General features: G+C 46.3%; 1 protein-coding gene across 1 annotated transcript in view; it reads right to left on the bottom strand.

Annotated features, from left to right (window-relative positions):
• ZMYM2 (zinc finger MYM-type containing 2) overlaps window positions 1–12,610 on the bottom strand; it is a 552,630-nt gene that overhangs the window by 335,466 nt on the left and 204,554 nt on the right. The window contains exon 8 of the mRNA XM_030202393.1: window positions 1,042–1,192. Within this exon, the coding sequence (XP_030058253.1) occupies window positions 1,042–1,192 (151 nt within the window). The remainder of the gene's footprint in view (window positions 1–1,041; window positions 1,193–12,610) is intronic.

Below are 12,610 nucleotides of genomic sequence, written 5' to 3'. Positions count from 1 at the left end.
GAAGAAAATGTATTTGTTACTTTTGCTAGTATTTTCACTGCTTATAGAATCCGGCTTCCTTAGTGGATCAAGGTAACTGCAGTTAAGGCGGGGCCAGGAGTAGGCCGGGGCGGAGCAGCATTTAAAGTAGCCACGAGGGGGGGGGGGGCTCTACTTTAACAACCAGCTTAAACAACTCCATCCACTGTTTATGGGACTGATTTAGCAAGTTTTTGTTGCTTACAAACATAGAATGAGAAAATAGCCTCAATAAAATAGTTTCTCAAGGAGCTGCAGTTGATCTCAGAGAGAATTCCCTCTCCCTCCTTCACTGTGGGCAAAGTTTGACATGCGGTGGAGAAGAAACTAAAAAAATTTCAGTCACTGGCTGCAAAGTATTTGGGCTATTTCCTAGATTTAATCAAAACTGTGTCGAGGTCTGGTGTATACTATATTATTGTAATATATAGCAATTCAGCCCATTCAATTTCTGATTTCTTTTCATTACAGCAATGAAACATTCTTTGTAATATTATGTGAGCAATAATTGAACTGAAGCACATGCCTTTTTTTCTTTCAGGCTGTTTCCAAATTTTAAGTACATACAAGTTTTACTAAAACTAGAATTTTAGTATTGTATCTCAGCATATAAGTTTCCAAAGTTTTTTGATAAGGCTCTCAAAGATCTTTTTAATGGAGCTGCATGATTTTTCTTTATGAGCTGTTTTAAGCTAAAGTCCAAGCCCCCACCCTCCTCCCCCGGGTCATTCATTTCCCTAAATAATTCTATGAATCCTGAACTGTATGAAACCTACCAAATGCAACTACATTTATATTTCCTCAGTATACTTTAAAGATACACACATCCATTGCTTGGTTGTTTTTTGTTTGTTTTTTTACAGTTTTAAGGTGTTATACTTTACAATTCTGTGAAATTCACTGAAAGTAATCATTTAGTTCTAATTAAACTAGCAGAAAAAAATTCTGACTTTCCACCATTGGTTTATTGAAAGATTACGACAAAGCTGTCTTCTGATCAAAATAGAGAAAATCTTCACTTACTTTGTGATTTTGCATATTTTGTCTTATGTGTATTCATGCATGTAGTTGAACAGTATGGCTCCATATATCCATTAGGTCCTATACATTGAGTCATGTCAAAAAACCTGCACTGAACTCTGCAACCAGTACAACTTGTTAGCTTGCCATGTTTCTACAATATAAAAAAGTAAAGTGGTATATTAGTTATGCTCTCCAAATATCTACTCTTCCTGTTCTAGAATACTTAAGAGTAAGGACAACAGTTATTAGTATGGGCAAGTTACAAACTAAGAATTATGCTTGTTGGTTTGCTGCTTCAGTGCAATTGTAGTTATTAAAGGAACTGAACATAAAAACACACATTGCATTTCTTAGTTTCCAAGGGCTTAAATGGATGCGTGAAGATCTATTTTTCCTCCAATAAGAACTTACCTGTTTTTGTCAAAAATATTTGTCTAGGTAAAAATGATTTCAATGGAACATCTCTCTATATAAAACGCACCTCCAACATTCTAATGAAGCCTCACTTTCCCAACGTTCTAAAGTGAGGCGGCTGAGACCACTTTTTTGCTCCATGAGTGTCTGCCCCGCCCACGCGTCAAACGTAATGACGTCGAGGGCGGAGCAATGACACTCAGCAAATAACAGCGCTCAACCTAAAATGACGTCCCATTAGAAGGTTGGAAACACACTATCCGTCCTTCCCAACTTCCCCCACCCCCCAAAGTCGCCGACCGTCACCAAAACACCCCCCTCCCAAGGTTGCCACCGCTAACACATGGAAGAAAACCCCCCAGCACGTCCCCCACCCACCAAAGTCGCCGCCCGTTACAAAAACACCCCCCCCCCCAAAGGTTGACACCGCAAACACACTGAACGCCACACCCCAGCAAACACCAACCCAGGCCGGTGCTACAAAAAAAAAAAAAAAAAAACAGCTGACTAACCTGAGCACAAACAACAAAAAATGTAAAAAAAAAGAAAAACAGCACCGCAGGCAGCTTTGAGCCATTGGCTGCTGGCTGTGCAGGCTCCGCCCGTCTCTTACGCCACTACTCCTACGTCGCTCCGGGGGCAGTGACGTAAGAGACGGGAGGAGACTGCACAGCCAGCAGCCAATACCTCAAGGCTGCCTGCGGTGCTGCGTTTTTACATTTTCTTAAACATTTTTTGTAGTTAGCGCTCAGGACAGCTGAGCGCTTCTTTTTATAACGCCAGCCCTAGGAGTACCAAAGATACAACATCAAGTGGCAGGGCGGCCCGGAGGAGGAGACGGTGGGTGTGTACCAGGCAGGGGGAGGAGTCACGAAGATCGCCGATCAAGAGGCAGGGAGGGACAGAAGAGGAGGAGGTACACATCAGTGCTAGCAGACAGGGGGAGGAGTACCGAAGAACGGGATCAAGTGGCAGGGAGGGCTGGAGGAGGAGGTGGGGAGAGAGGGAGGTGGAGAGAGAGGGAGAGGGAGGGGGGCCCCTGGCAGGGAAGCAGACAATGAGGGAGGGGGGCCACCCTGGCACACACTCTCCTTCATACACACACTCTCTCTTTCTCTCTCTCTCTCTCTCACAAACACACTCACACACACTCACTCTCTCTCTGTCACTAACACACACTTAAATCTGGGAGGGGGAGGGGAGCGTCCCACCCTGGCACACACACTCATTCCCCCACACACACTCTCTCTCTCTGTCATAAACACACACTTGCACCTGGGAGGGAGGGGGCCACCCTGGCGGACGGGGGCCACCCTGGTACACACTCATTCTTACACACACTCACATTCCCATACACACACTCTCTCACAGAGACACTCGCACACAGTCTCACTCTCTCACACTCACAAACATACACTTGCACCTGGCAGGAGGAGAGTGAGGGGGCCACATCTGTGGGAGGGGGGCCCATCCTGCCACACACTCTCATTTTCACACTCACTCTCATTCCCACACACACACTCTCTCACAAACACACTCGCACACACTCACTCTCTCACAAATACACACTTACACATGGCAGGGAGACAGGGAGGGGGCACCTTGCAGGAGGGGGGACCATCCTGGCACACACTCATTCCCACACACACACTCTCTCTCTCTCTCTCTCTCAGACACTCGCGCACAGTCTCACTCTCTCTCTCACACAGACACTCGAACACAGTCTCACTCTCTCTCTCCCAATCACTGTATCTGTGTGAAACACACTCTCTCACACTCACTGTGTCACACATACGCACTTCCACACACATCACACACACATTCTCACAGACACACTCACACCCACACTCACTCACTCTGTCACACACACACACTCGCACATTCACTCTCTCTCTCAAAAATACACACTCCAAGGAAAACCTTGCTAGCGCCCGTTTCATTTGTTTCGGAAACGGGCCTTTTTTACTAGTTGTATATAATCAAGTAAATGTAAGTGGAAGGGTGAAAGTCACTAGACCAAACATGTATCTGTTAATGACCCTAAGATTTTTCATGAAAACAGTCCTCTTCAAAATGTATCTGATATTCATATATCAATTTTTATAATTAAACTATCTTTAGCTTTAATCTATTATTAAATATAATGATTAACATTCAAGGTGAATCTCTGAAGCTTTTTCCTCCCAAAAGATTTCATTAAAAATGTTAATAACCACTACTTGGCCGATGGTTTCCATACGTTATGTAATCAGCAAAAAAAACTACAAAATTAAAATTGCAGTCCAGTATTGTTTCTGGAGCGAGTGAAGCCAACAACAATTCATTATATTGGATAAGTTGCCCAAATTCAAAAAAACTCTCTCAATACATTGGTAACAGTGTGCACTTCTCTTAGTGCTTAAGTCTTAACAAAGTCGAATTTTTTCAAATAAGCAGTATACTTCCTGGCCCAGAATGTGACTGATGGGTTGTGCACGCCTTCCAGCAGGTGGAGACTGAACTCTGACTTTAGAGAGAGCCAATAAGAGCCCTGGCCAGCTAGCCACAGATCCAGTATTCTCAGTCGCCAGCAAGTAGAAGGTGGTGAGCCCTTCAGTCTCCTTTCCTTTGGTTTTCTGTGAGGTTTAATTATTGCCTAGTCTGCCACAGGTGCAAGCAAGCAAAACAGCTTCCTGTCTTACTTTTGCTACAGCTGGCCTCTGCCTTTCGTGTCTCTGGTGTTCCCATTTAAAAAAATAAAAAAAAAAACGCATTGCTGTTGTGCTTTTGGCAGCGAAACACCACTGCTGTTCTGTGTGTCAGCGGCAGAGTCTGGGAATGAGCAGGAGTTGTAAATTCTGCACAGCAGCGGAAGTCTCGCAGGCAGACCCTGTTCTTTTGGCTTCGGCATTAGCGGTATCAGTAAAGATGCGGCTGTGAGAAAGGATAACCTGTCAGCTCCAGTTCTGGCAAGCAAACGTCGCCATCTTGTCTTCCCCTTCAGTACAGGCAGCTATGCCACTCTCTCTGCCGCTTCTTTCAACGGAGAAGTCTTCAGGGAGTTTGTCTGTGCTGTCAGCAGGGTCGGAAGGAGGTTTTCCTCCTGAATTCATCCTGCAGATGTACAAAGCTTTTCTTTTGCACAAATCAGGACCTCCCGCAGCTCCTTTAAAAACATCCTTGGAGAGCCAACTGGTCTCTGCTAAGCGCCCTAGGGAGTCCTATGCTCTGGAGAAAATCTAGGTTCTGACCCAGACCAGGAAATGCCCTCTCTGGAGGATGCAGAGTTTTTGAGTGAAGGACAACTTGCTGAAGACTCTGTTCAGGTAGACTCGGGTGCTGAGTCTTTACTCCCCGGGGAGGACCCTTCGATGGCTAGAATATTTTCACAAGGAGGATTTACAGGAGCTAACTCCTTTGATGTCCTCTACTTTACACTTTGAAGAGGAAGAGGTTCCTGCCGTAGACAGCTGTAAGATAGATCTCCTAGAGAAGGGCATTTCGAAACCAGGTAAGGCTTTTCCTATGCATCAGGATATCAGAGACATCATTCAGGCAAAGTGGGAGGTGCCAGATTCTTTTAGGCTCACTCCGTCTATGGTTTGCCTTTATCCAGTTCCTGATTCAGAAAAATCCATTCTTAAGCCCCCTGTAGTGGATGCGGTAGTCTCAGTGGTTACTAAAAGAAATACAGCTCTCGTGGACGAGGGCACTGAGCTTCAGGATGTTCAGGATCGCTGCATGGAGGCTTTGTTAAAAAGTAATTTTGATGGCTTTGGCAGTCCAGGCAGCTATTTGTGGTTCCTTCGTAGCTAGAGCTTCTTTCCGCTGGTCAGAGAGGGTCCTGGATAGAAATGTCGGATGATCTGTCCTAGATTGATTCTGAAGTGGCCAAAATTGAGACGGGTTCGACCTTTTTGGCGGATGCTTTTTACAATTTGCTGAGAACTTCGTTTAAGGCTATGGCCTTAGCTGTAGCTGCCCAACCGTCCCTTTGGCAACGAGGTTGATCAGCGGATGCGGCTAAGTCTAAGCTCAGTAGGTTTCCATTTCTGGGTTCCCTGTTATTTGGGGAGGAATTGGATAAGTTGGTCCACAGTTTGGGAGATAGTAAAGTTCTGAACGGATTGAAAGGGGGATAGATGGTTAAGTGGGAGGCCAGTGAGGAGTAGGTTGCAGTAGTCAAGGCCAGAGATAATGAGAGAGTGGATGAGAGTTCGGGTGATGTGCTCAGAGAGGAAAGGGCGAATTTTGCTGATGTTATAGAGAAAGAAGCGACAGGTATTGGCTGTCTGCTGGATATGGACAGAGAAGGAGAGGGAGGAGTCGAAGATGGCTCCGAGGTTGCGGGCAGATGAGACAGGGAGGATGAGGGTGTAATCGACTGAAATAGAGAGTGGAGGGAGAGGAGAAGTGGGTTTGTACAGCGCTGCATACACTTTGTAGCGCTCTAGAAATGTTAAATAGTAGTAGTAGTTTGAGTGGAAAGACAATGAGCTCGGTCTTGGCCATGTTCAGTTTCAGGTGGCGGTTGGACACCCAGGCAGCAATGTCGGATAAGCAGGCCGATACTTTGGCCTGGGTTTCCGCAGTGATGTCTGGTGTGGAGAGATAAAGCTGGGTGTCGTCAGCATAAAGATGATATTGGAAACCATGAGATGAGATCAGCGAGCCCAGGGAAGAGGTGTAGATTGAAAAAAGAAGGGGTCCAAGGACAGATCCCGGAGGAACTCCAACAGAGAGCGGTATGGGGGTGGAGGAAGATCCATGAGAATGTACTCTGAAGGTACGGTGGGAGAGATAAGAGGAGAACCAGGAGAGGACAGAGCCCTGGAACCCAAATGAGGATAGTGTAGCAAGAAGTAAATTATGATTGACAGTGTCAAAAGCAGCGGATACGTCGAGGAGGATGAGGATGGAGTAGTGACCTTTGGATCTGGCAAGGAACAGGTCATTACAGACTTTAGTGAGTGCCGTTTCTGTCGAGGGCGAAAACCGGATTGAAGCGGATCGAGGATGGCATGAGAGGAGAGAAAATCAAGGCATCGGCTGTGAACAAGCGCGTTCAAGTATCTTGGAAAGGAAGGGTAGGAGGGAGATGGGGCGGTAGTTGGAGGGACAGGTAGGGTCTTACTGATGGTTTTTTGAAGAGTGGTGTGACTACAGTATGCTTGAAGGAGTCAGGGACAGTTGCAGTGGAGAGAGAGAGGTTGAGGATATGACAGATGGGGGGAGGTGACAGTAGGAGAGATGGTGTTTAGTAAGTTAGTGGGGATGGGATCAGAGGAACAGGTGGTGCATTTCAAGGAGGAAAGAAGGTGGGCGGTTTCCTCCTTGGTGATATCAGGAAAAGAGGAGAAGGAGGCCTGGGTTGGTTGGTTGAGGAAGTGGGTTAAAGGGTGAAGAAGAGGTGGCTTGGTAGTGAATTTGCGGTTGATCTTCTGCACCTTGTCGCGGAAGTAGTCAGCCAGTGATTGAGGAGAGAGTGAGGGGGGGGGGGTGGGAGCGGAGGGCACTTTGAGGAGGGAGTTAAGGGTGGTGAAGAGACGACAAGGGTTGGAGCCGAGAGAATTAGTCAATTGGGTGTAATAAGTCCTGTTTGGCAAGGAATAGGGAGGACTGGAAGGAGGATAGCATGAATTTGTAATGAATGAAGTCGCTATGGGTGCGAGATTTCCTCCAGAGGCGTTCAGCAGATCGGGAGGTATTGGATGCAAGGCGTCAGCCAGGGCTGGGGATTAGTACACCTTGTGGGACGGGAGATGGATGGTGCAAGGGTGTCCAGAGCAGAGCAGAGAGTGGCATTGTAAGTAGAGACAGCCTTGTCGACAGACTCGGAGGACATGATGGACGGGAGGAGATTAGAGATACTAGAGGATAAAGTGGGAGGGTCGACAGCCAGGAGATTCCTGAAAGTAGTCGTTAGTGTTGGGCGGGAATGAGGGGGAGGGTGATGAAGTGTGAAGGTGATCAGGTGATGATCTGAGAGAGGAAGAGCAGAGGCACAGAAATTGGAGGGTGAGCAGCCATCTTGGTTTAGTTAGTGAAGGTTGAAAAGTTCTACAAGATGTTTTCCTCCTGAAACAGCAAGTGATTTGCTAAACAAGGCATCCTTGTTGGGGATTTAGAGCATTCAGCAGAACTTTGCCATTGGACAGATGTTAAAATGAGGAAGTGTGTAGACACCATGGAACTCCCACAGCGCTAGATGTAGCAGAGTTGCAGTGTTTTATCTGCAAGGGTTGCTGGAATATACATTTTATTTTATTTACAAGATTTATTTTTCCTGGCAAGCTTGCTTTTTTGGTAATGTAATGATCACTGTTTTAGTGGTTCTAACATTTTTTGTATGTTATTGCAGAAAACCCTTCATTTTTTGAGCCACAGCTCATTCACTTGGGGTGTTGTGTTTTAGTGATTGAGACAGAAGATTTTTTTTTTTTTTAATCGGTCTGTCTCTGTTGGGAGTTTTTTGGGGTTTTTTTTGCTTTTTTTACAATAATTCTTTTTTTCTTCCTTCTCTCAGACACCGATGATGATAATGGGACTCCCTAAGGTAGAGGTTGTCTAACAGATGGTTCTATTGTCCTTACTGGACGCTTTGGAGGTGTCATTTATTTAATGAGTTACATTACACAGGACCCCTGAGGGAATTGAGTCTTAGTCATTTTTTTTTTTTTTTTTTTTTACAAACCTTATTTTTTGTATTATATTTGGGTTTGGTTTTTTTTTTTTTTTGGGGGGGGGGGGGGGGTGGTTTGAGGAAAAAAAAATCAAAATCCAAAACATGACTCAAATGGCCAGTCACTCCAACAGAGTTGTGAGCCGAGAATTGATCTAACAGGAGAATCCTTCAAACATTTATTAATTTTAAAGTATCGAATAAAGGTATACTAGGATTTACCACATCAAAAAAACTCTCTTTTAGTCAAAGGGTGTTCCTTATTTTTAACTTGAACTTTTCTAGCAAGATCCATAGTCAACTTGTTATATACATCAACATTAGATGACTGGTGATTAATTTCCCTAGCATAATCTTCCATTTTTGTATTACTATAGCTCCTTTCCTTATCCATTTGCTTAATTACAACCATCATATAAGTGATCTCAATGTTCCCCACTCTCTTTTAGCGAGGTGTGACCTGTGTCTAACCTTCACCTTCTCCAACTTCTCAATATCCCATAAAAATAATCTCAAATATACGAGTCCATGGAGCTAAAGAACCAGAACGCCAAATAGATTTTTCTCCGATTATCACAAGTTACCAAAGAATGGAACATGGAAAAATTATGTTCTTACCTGATAATTTTCTTTCAATCATACCAGACCAGTCCAGACTAATGGGTTGTGTCCATCTACCAGCGGAAGGAGACAGAGAAAATAGTTCCAAGTAAACCGCCCCTTAAGGGTATCGTGCAGCCTGGAATGTTCAGTATTTCGAATAGCCAAGCAATGGTGCTCTGAAGTCTAGAAGAAAACACAGTTAATACCAAACAGGCAAACTCTTGGAGCCAATATGCAGAACCTCACTGTTCCTGCTTGACCAAAGGCAACTGCAACCTCCCCTCACAGTAAAGTAAGCGGGAGGGAATGGTCCACACTGAGCTTGCTCAAGCACATAGATTTCTACCCCTGAATCCGGGGAAAGAACTCCGTGATGCCAAGTAACAGGAGTCATACAGAGCTGGCACAAGTGGCAGGAGATTGAATAGAGAAGATGAAGTAGGCAGTGCTGTAGGACATCCCAGCGTATTGAAGCATCGTGGAACAGCCAGGGATACCTAAAGGAAACAACACTCTGGCACACTTTAGTCAGGGAGGGCATCTGGACTGGTATGATTAAAGGAAAGAAAATTATCAGGTAAGAACATAATTTTTCCTTCCTTGTCATCTATACCAGACCAGACTAATGGGATGTAGCAAACCAGTTTCCCAAAGAGGGGGGGGGGGGGGGGGGGGGGGGGGGGGAAGACAGAAAAGAAGAATGCAGGAGGTTGAAAAATCAACAAAGCTATACACACAGCAAAAAACTGATCAGCAGAAAAGGATTCGAATATCCGAACCACCAGGCTACCAAAATGGAACAGAGTTAGACACTAGAAAAGGAACTGAAGCCGTAGGACGTAAAACAAACATCCTGAGCAAAAGAAAAATTATGTACCCCTGTCTTGAGTCCAGTATGGTCGGATGAAGCGACCCTAACAAGTACTAGGAGTATGCAACCCCAAACAGTGTGCCACACTTCATAGAAGAAAGGAATAAAGGCCCAGGAACCACCCAGATCTGCACCTAGTGAGAGAATCAAACCACAGAACAAGAAGAGACTCCAGAATCAAGAGAACCAACTAACTGGAGCGCTAGTCTCTCCAGGAGAACCATGAAGAAAAGGGCAGCAGCATACCAGGGTACAACCGAAGAAAGAGTACCCCTCAACCAGCTTGCTCTGGACTTAGGGATGAAAGAACAGAGCCAAGAGAACAAACAGGAAACAAAAAGTAAGAGTCAAGAGCCACACTGTGGAGAAAAGACCCCCAAGGTGCCAAGTAGCCACAAAAGGAGCAGAGACTAATTCTAACTCCAGCAACAGAGAAGCTTCTCGCCAGCCACCAAGAAGCTACGGCAAGAAAAGGTGCCACAGAAATGGTGGCTAACAAGAGACAAGACAGCCTTGTCTAGCAGTCTAAACTATGGTATGCCACAACTGCTGAAAAGTTACTGTATCCAACCCACAGAAAAAAGCTGGAGTTGACCAACAAGGTGAAACAGTGCCCAACAGGCAAAGGTGAAAATATGCTCCACAGTCAGAGACTGAACTGTGCTCAAGGGACAGAAAAGAAGCTGCGCTCATCAAGCAGGCAGAAAAGGATCCATGCTCAACGAGAACAAACGGAGGTGCACTCAAAGCACACAAACTGAGCCACGCACCATGGGCAGAGAAAGAGTTGCACACCTCTGTCAAAGATAGAAATGCCCTGAACAAGCAGAGACGAAGCTGAGAGTAACAGAGGATGAGCCGTGCCCCACTGAAAGAGCTGGATGTTAGAGGTACCTGCAGAACTGAAGCTGTGGTGGTAGAATTGGAACTGTGTATAAAACGCAGACAAGGAGCTGTTCCACACGCAAACAAGGAGCTGCGCTCCTGACACTGGCAAGGAACTGCACTCCAGACGCCAGCAAGGAGCAGCGCTCCACAAGCCGACAAGGAGCAATGCTTCCTACGCAGACATGAAGCTGTATAGCACCTGCAGTCACAGAGCTGTGCTCCACTTCACATTTGCAGAGAAGAGTTGTGCTAAACATAGAGATGGAGCTACACTCAACAGGTGGTGGAGCTGCGCTCTGCACAGTCAGGGAGCTGCGTTCCATACGCAAATAGAGAGAGCTGCATACCACACACAGACAAGGAGCTGCGTTCCACAGGCAGACACAAGGACTGTGCCCCACACTGAGGCAGAAAAGTAAGGTTGAAGAATAAGCAGCGATGGAACTAAAGCCAACCTGGAACTGTGGAGCCGCGCTCAACATACAGCAATGGAACTAAAGCCAACCTGGAACTGTGGAGCCGCGCTCAACATACAGCGATGGAACTAAAGCCAACCTGGAACTGTGGAGCCGCGCTCAACATACAACGATGGAGCTAAAGCCAACCTGGAACTGTGGAGCCGTGCTCAACAAGCAAAATGCATAGATGGGAGTTCCGGGGAACAGCCAGAGAAGAAGGTGCTACCAGGAGGTCAACAGGAAAGGAGCACAACTTGTGGAAATGCAGACCTGGCGCTGCACTCCCCTGGCCCAGAGGGACTAAAAATACAAGAGAAAGCCCCGTGCCCCAAGAGACACTCTCGGCCCTCAAGTGGTCTCTGAGCCACAATAACCGCCCTCCTAGGCAACTGATATGGAGCAGCAGTCAACACAGAGAAAGAACTCCCACCAAGAGGGAGGTAAGCATCACAGAGCTGGAATCCTCAGACTATAGGGAGCAAAATGCAGCTGCAAGGCAGTGAGGAAGAAACAACTCCCGCCAGGCCAAGAACAAAGAGGAAGCTGGCCACTAACACCAAACTGAGGAAAAACCAGCTAAGGGAGAGTCAAACGCCAAACCTAGAACAGAGCCACTTCCCTGCAGAAAAGTAGAGAAAAGCGCAGAGCTAAGAGGCGATAATCCAGATGCACAGCAATAGATCTGCTCAGTAGGAAAGAACTGCGTCCCTTATAGGAGTGGAGGAGTGGCCTAGTGGTTAGGGTGGTGGACTTTGGTCCTGGGGAACTGAGTTCGATTCCCACTTCAGGCACAGGCAGCTCCTTGTGACTCTGGGAAAGTCACTTAACCCTCCATTGCCCCATGTAAGCCGCATTGAGCCTGCCATGAGTGGGAAAGCGCGGGGTACAAATGTAACAACAAAAAAAAGGAAGGCGTGCCAAATGTGCCAGGGGAGAGGCGTCAAACTAGAAAAGGCAAAATCCGCCTGTGCCAGGCTAAAACTCCCACCCGAGGGAAGCAAGGAAGAGCTGTGGCAAACTAGTCCTAAAAAGGCACATTCCCGTAAAGAGACAATGAACTGAGTCCAAGCAAAAGACTGGCAAGAATGGCGCTCCCAAGGGTACTCAGAAGAGGGATTTGAGCTAGTAGTTGCACACCAATGGTAACTCGGACCCCCACCAGAAGGAAAGTACCCTGCAGACAAACCAGAGCAGACAGGAGGGATCCACGGGGACAAGAAAACCAGAACCTCCCTAAGGAAGGGAGGAAAAACTGCTGCCAAAACAAGACTAAAATAGCAGGGGCGTCTCAAGCAAGATCCCAGAAGCAGCAGAGACTGGACGGTCTGAAAAAGAACTGACCAACAGCCGTGTAAGGCTGACAGGAATGAAAAAATAGCCCTGGACTAAAAAGACCAAGCCTGCAGCCAAACAGAGCCAGCAAGAGACTTCCCCCACTTTGGAAATGGCAGACTAAGACCTCCAAACCACAAAGGTACAAGTTCCAGCAACGGGGCCGCCCTCTAGGACCGTGAAGAGGAGAAAAACAACTGGTACCAGCTCAAAAGGGTCCAAGATTAGAATCAGACGTCGGTGAGCTAAATTCAAAGAAACTTCGCAAGCAGCCCCCTAGAATACATTGCCAAAGGTGGGGAAATAAATCAGGTAACAGGCAAGAGAAAGAAGGAAAAACAA

Source organism: Microcaecilia unicolor, chromosome 4 (assembly GCF_901765095.1).
Source record: "Microcaecilia unicolor chromosome 4, aMicUni1.1, whole genome shotgun sequence".
Taxonomy (NCBI): Eukaryota; Metazoa; Chordata; class Amphibia; order Gymnophiona; family Siphonopidae; genus Microcaecilia; species Microcaecilia unicolor.
Note: the sequence above shows the minus strand (reverse complement) of the source record. Positions and strands in the feature narration are given on the sequence as shown.